This window comes from Salmo salar, unplaced genomic scaffold (genome assembly GCF_905237065.1).
Source record: "Salmo salar unplaced genomic scaffold, Ssal_v3.1, whole genome shotgun sequence".
In the NCBI taxonomy this organism is placed as follows: Eukaryota; Metazoa; Chordata; class Actinopteri; order Salmoniformes; family Salmonidae; genus Salmo; species Salmo salar.
In genome coordinates, this window is record NW_025547335.1 from 169,573 (window position 1) to 175,654 (window position 6,082).

Sequence of the window (6,082 nt, forward strand, 5' to 3'; positions counted from 1 at the left end):
ACCAAACGAACCCATGTCTGTGTAGGAGGTGAAGGATCGCATCGCTCTGCGTGCTGTGGAGAAGCTGATTGGACAGCTGCAGGACTCCAACAGCCAACCAGATCTCAGCACTACGACACTACAGCCGGTAGATGTCAACACTGAGGGTAAAGAGAGAGAGGAGAGACTACTACTGAGGGTAGAGAGAGAGAGAGGAGACTACTACTGAGGGTAGAGAGAGAGAGGAGACTACTACTGAGGGTAGAGAGAGAGAGGAGACTACTACTGAGGGTAGAGAGAGAGAGAGGAGACTACTACTGAGGGTAGAGAGAGAGAGGAGACTACTACTGAGGGTAGAGAGAGAGAGAGAGGAGACTACTACTGAGGGTAGAGAGAGAGAGAGGAGACTACTACTGAGGGTAGAGAGAGAGGAGACTACTACTGAGGGTAGAGAGAGAGAGAGGAGACTACTACTGAGGGTAGAGAGAGAGAGGAGACTACTACTGAGGGTAGAGAGAGAGAGGAGACTACTACTGAGGGTAGAGAGAGAGAGAGGAGACTACTACTGAGGGTAGAGAGAGAGAGGAGACTACTACTGAGGGTAGAGAGAGAGAGGAGACTACTACTGAGGGTAGAGAGAGAGAGAGGAGACTACTACTGAGGGTAGAGAGAGAGAGAGGAGACTACTACTGAGGGTAGAGAGAGAGAGGAGACTACTACTGAGGGTAGAGAGAGAGAGGAGACTACTACTGAGGGTAGAGAGAGAGAGAGGAGACTACTACTGAGGGTAGAGAGAGAGAGAGAGGAGACTACTACTGAGGGTAGAGAGAGAGAGGAGACTACTACTGAGGGTAGAGAGAGAGGGGAGACTACTACTGAGGGTAGAGAGAGAGAGGAGACTACTACTGAGGGTAGAGAGAGAGAGAGGAGACTACTACTGAGGGTAGAGAGAGAGAGAGAGAGGAGACTACTACTGAGGGTAGAGAGAGAGAGAGGAGACTACTACTGAGGGTAGAGAGAGAGAGGAGACTACTACTGAGGGTAGAGAGAGAGAGGAGACTACTACTGAGGGTAGAGAGAGAGAGGAGACTACTACTGAGTGTAGAGAGAGAGAGAGGAGACTACTACTGAGGGTAGAGAGAGAGAGAGAGGAGACTACTACTGAGGGTAGAGAGAGAGAGGAGACTACTACTGAGGGTAGAGAGAGAGAGAGAGACTACTACTGAGGGTAGAGAGAGAGAGAGGAGACTACTACTGAGGGTAGAGAGAGAGAGAGAGGAGACTACTACTGAGGGTAGAGAGAGAGAGGAGACTACTACTGAGGGTGGAGAGAGAGAGAGGAGACTACTACTGAGGGTAGAGAGAGAGAGGAGACTACTACTGAGGGTAGAGAGAGAGAGGAGACTACTACTGAGGGTAGAGAGAGAGAGAGGAGACTACTACTGAGGGTAGGAGAGAGAGAGGAGACTACTACTGAGGGTGAGAGAGAGAGAGGAGACTACTACTGAGGGTAGAGAGAGAGAGAGAGAGGAGACTACTACTGAGGGTAGAGAGAGAGAGGAGACTACTACTGAGGGTAGAGAGAGAGAGAGGAGACTACTACTGAGGGTAGAGAGAGAGAGAGGAGACTACTACTGAGGGTAGAGAGAGAGAGGAGACTACTACTGAGGGTAGAGAGAGAGGAGACTACTACTGAGGGTAGAGAGAGAGAGGAGACTACTACTGAGGGTAGAGAGAGAGAGGAGACTACTACTGAGGGTAGAGAGAGAGAGAGGAGACTACTACTGAGGGTAGAGAGAGAGAGGAGACTACTACTGAGGGTAGAGAGAGAGAGGAGACTACTACTGAGGGTAGAGAGAGAGAGGAGAGACTACTACTGAGGGTAGAGAGAGAGAGAGAGGAGACTACTACTGAGGGTAGAGAGAGAGAGAGAGGAGACTACTACTGAGGGTAGAGAGAGAGAGGAGACTACTACTGAGGGTAGAGAGAGAGAGGAGACTACTACTGAGGGTAGAGAGAGAGAGGAGACTACTACTGAGGGTAGAGAGAGAGAGGAGAGACTACTACTGAGGGTAGAGAGAGAGAGGAGACTACTACTGAGGGTAGAGAGAGAGAGAGCAGACTACTACTGAGGGTAGAGAGAGAGAGAGGAGACTACTACTGAGGGTAGAGAGAGAGAGGAGACTACTACTGAGGGTAGAGAGAGAGAGAGGAGACTACTACTGAGGGTAGACTACTACTGAGGGTAGAGAGAGAGGAGACTACTACTGAGGGTAGAGAGAGAGAGGAGACTACTACTGAGGGTAGAGAGAGAGAGAGGAGACTACTACTGAGGGTAGAGAGAGAGAGAGGAGACTACTACTGAGGGTAGAGAGAGAGAGAGGAGACTACTACTGAGGGTAGAGAGAGAGAGAGGAGACTACTACTGAGGGTAGAGAGAGAGAGAGGAGACTACTACTGAGGGTAGAGAGAGAGGAGACTACTACTGAGGGTAGAGAGAGAGAGGAGACTACTACTGAGGGTAGAGAGAGAGAGGAGACTACTACTGAGGGTAGAGAGAGAGAGGAGACTACTACTGAGGGTAGAGAGAGAGGAGACTACTACTGAGGGTAGAGAGAGAGAGGAGACTACTACTGAGGGTAGAGAGAGAGAGAGACTACTACTGAGGGTAGAGAGAGAGAGAGGAGACTACTACTGAGGGTAGAGAGAGAGAGGAGACTACTACTGAGGGTAGAGAGAGAGAGAGGAGACTACTACTGAGGGTAGAGAGAGAGAGAGGAGACTACTACTGAGGGTAGAGAGAGATGGATTGAACTCCTAATGTTTTCATCTCTTCAGATGCTGCCAACCAGGACGTGGACCAGTCTGCCAAGAGGCCCAGGAGAGGTATTACCCCAAGTTACACACCTCCTGCTAACCTCTGACAGGGAAGAGCAACACACATAGTTGATCCTGTGTGTGTGTGTGTGTGTGTGTGTGTGTGTGTGTGTGTGTGTGTAGGTCAGAGGAAACCCTCCAAAGGAGCCAAGAAGTCCAGCAGATCGGCAGAGTCCTCCGAGGAGAGGTGAGGAGGGGGAGAGGAGGGGAGGGGGGGGGGTGTGAACATTGTACCATGATGTTTAATTGTCCCTGAATGTTGAAATGGATCCGTTCTGTATATCACCTTTAACTCCCCCTCCTCCTCTCCGTCTCCCTCCTCCTCTCCCTCCCTGCCCCTCCTCCCCCTCTCTCCTCCTCCTCTCCGTCTCCCTCCTCCTCTCTCCTCCTCCTCTCCCTCCATAGTGATGGGGAGAATGTTCCAGACTCGGTGCCGGTACCTCGTCCATCCCGCCGGGCCAAGACGGCAGCTTTGGACAAAACCAGACTGGACCTCAGTGCCCTGATCAACCAGGAGGCCGACACCTCGTAGAGTCCCAGGTCAGATAGGGTAGAGAGGTCAGAGGTCAGGAGGAGTGTAGCTGCCCAGTGGAATCACTAATGTATCAGAGAAGTGGACATGACAGGTCTCTCACCCTGTTGATCTACAAAAGGAATTCCTATCATCAACCTGAATTTAAAAAAATGTATTTTTATTGGATTAAATAAAATAAATTAAAATTCCTCTTCCCTGTTGTGTCTCTCTGCTGTAAATCTCCCTTTGTTATTGAACTCTGTATTCTTCCAGGAAGTCACATTGAGGTCAGGAGAACTCTGTATTCCTCCAGGAAGTCACATTGAGGTCAGGAGAACTCTGTATTCCTCCAGGAAGTCACATTGAGGTCAGGAGAACTCTGTATTCCTCCAGGAAGTCCCATTGAGGTCAGGAGAACTCTGTATTCCTCCAGGAAGTCCCATTGAGGAGAGCTCTGTATTCTTCCAGGAAGTCCTATTGAGGTCAGGAGAACTCTGTATTCCTCCAGGAAGTCCCATTGAGGTCAGGAAACTCTGTATTCCTCCAGGAAGTCCCATTGAGGTCAGGAAACTCTGTATTCCTCCAGGAAGTCCCATTGAGGAGAGCTCTGTATTCTTCCAGGAAGTCCTATTGAGGTCAGGGGAACTCTGTATTCCTCCAGGAAGTCCTATTGAGGTCAGGAGAACTCTGTATTCCTCCAGGAAGTCCCACTGAGGTCAGGAGAACTCTGTATTCCTCCAGGAAGTCCCATTGAGGTCAGGAGATCTCTGTATTCCTCCAGGAAGTCCCATTGAGGAGAGCTCTGTATTCTTCCAGGAGGTCAGGAGAACTCTGTATTTCTCCAGGAAGTCCCATTGAGGTCAGGAGAACTCTGTATTTCTCCAGGAAGTCCCATTGAGGTCAGGAGAACTCTGTATTCCTACAGGAAGTCCCACTGAGGTCAGGAGAACTCTGTATTCCTCCAGGAAGTCCCATTGAGGTCAGGAGAGCTCTGTATTCTTCCAGGAAGTCCTTTTGAGGTCAGGAGAACTCTGTATTCCTCCAGGAAGTCCCACTGAGGTCAGGAGAACTCTGTATTCCTCCAGGAAGTCCCATTGAGGTCAGGATAACTCTGTATTCCTCCAGGAAGTCCCATTGAGGTCAGGAGAACTCTGTATTCCTCCAGGAAGTCCCATTGAGGAGAGCTCTGTATTCTTCCAGGAAGTCCTATTGAGGTCAGGAGAACTCTGTATTTCTCCAGGAAGTCCCATTGAGGTCAGGAGAACTCTGTATTCCTACAGGAAGTCCCACTGAGGTCAGGAGAACTCTGTATTCCTCCAGGAAGTCCCATTGAGGTCAGGAGAGCTCTGTATTCTTCCAGGAAGTCCTTTTGAGGTCAGGAGAACTCTGTATTCCTCCAGGAAGTCCCACTGAGGTCAGGAGAACTCTGTATTTCTCCAGGAAGTCCCATTGAGGTCAGGAGAACTCTGTATTCCTCCAGGAAGTCCCATTGAGGTCAGGAGAACTCTGTATTCCTACAGGAAGTCCCATTGAGGTCAGGAGAACTCTGTATTCCTCCAGGAAGTCCCATTGAGGAGAGCTCTGTATTCTTCCAGGAAGTCCTATTGAGGTCAGGAGAACTCTGTATTTCTCCAGGAAGTCCCATTGAGGAGAGCTCTGTATTCTTCCAGGAAGTCCTATTGAGGTCAGGAGAACTCTGTATTCCTCCAGGAAGTCCCATTGAGGTCAGGAGAACACTGTATTCCTCCAGGAAGTCCCATTGAGGTCAGGAGAACTCTGTATTCCTCCAGGAAGTCCCACTGAGGTCAGGAGAACTCTATTCCTCCAGGAAGTCCCATTGAGGTCAGGAGAACTCTGTATTCTTCCAGGAAGTCCCATTGAGGTCAGGAAAACTCTGTATTCTTCCAGGAAGTCCCATTGAGGTCAGGAGAACTCTGTATTCCTCCAGGAAGTCACATTGAGGTCAGGAGAACTCTGTATTCCTCCAGGAAGTCCCACTGAGGTCAGGAGAACTCTGTATTCCTCCAGGAAGTCCCATTGAGGTCAGGAGAACTCTATTCCTCCAGGAAGTCCCATTGAGGTCAGGAGAGCTCTGTATTCCTCCAGGAAGTCCCATTGAGGAGAGCTCTGTATTCTTCCAGGAAGTCCTTTTGAGGTCAGGAGAACTCTGTATTCCTCCAGGAAGTCCCACTGAGGTCAGGAGAACTCTGTATTCCTCCAGGAAGTCCCATTGAGGTCAGGAGAACTCTATTCCTCCAGGAAGTCCCATTGAGGTCAGGAGAGCTCTGTATTCCTCCAGGAAGTCCCATTGAGGAGAGCTCTGTATTCTTCCAGGAAGTCCTATTGAGGTCAGGAGAACTCTGCATTTCTCCAGGAAGTCCCATTGAGGTCAGGAGAACTCTGTATTCCTACAGGAAGTCCCATAGAGGTCAGGAGAACTCTGTATTCCTCCAGGAAGTCCCATTGAGGTCAGGAGAACTCTGTATTCCTCCAGGAAGTCCCATTGAGGTCAGGAGAACTCTGTATTCCTACAGGAAGTCCCATAGAGGTCAGGAGAACTCTGTATTCCTCCAGGAAGTCCCATTGAGGTCAGGAGAACTCTGTATTCCTCCAGGAAGTCCCACTGAGGTCAGGAGAACTCTATTCCTCCAGGAAGTCCCATTGAGGAGAGCTCTGTATTCTTCCAGGAAGTCCTATTGAGGTCAGGAGAAC

The 6,082-nt window shown here is 49.9% G+C and overlaps 1 protein-coding gene across 4 annotated transcripts in view; it reads left to right on the forward strand.

Moving 5' to 3' along the window:
- The window catches only part of ncapg (non-SMC condensin I complex, subunit G), a 57,927-nt gene extending 54,347 nt beyond the window's left edge, over positions 1-3,580 (forward strand). For all 4 annotated transcript variants that reach the window (XM_045711186.1, XM_045711187.1, NM_001173579.1 and 1 more), the window contains 4 exon segments: positions 26-146; positions 2,818-2,865; positions 2,980-3,043; positions 3,262-3,580. In XM_045711186.1, the coding sequence (XP_045567142.1) occupies positions 26-146; positions 2,818-2,865; positions 2,980-3,043; positions 3,262-3,388 (360 nt within the window). In that variant the 3' untranslated portion in view covers positions 3,389-3,580.
- The last annotated feature ends 2,502 nt before the right edge of the window (positions 3,581-6,082 follow it).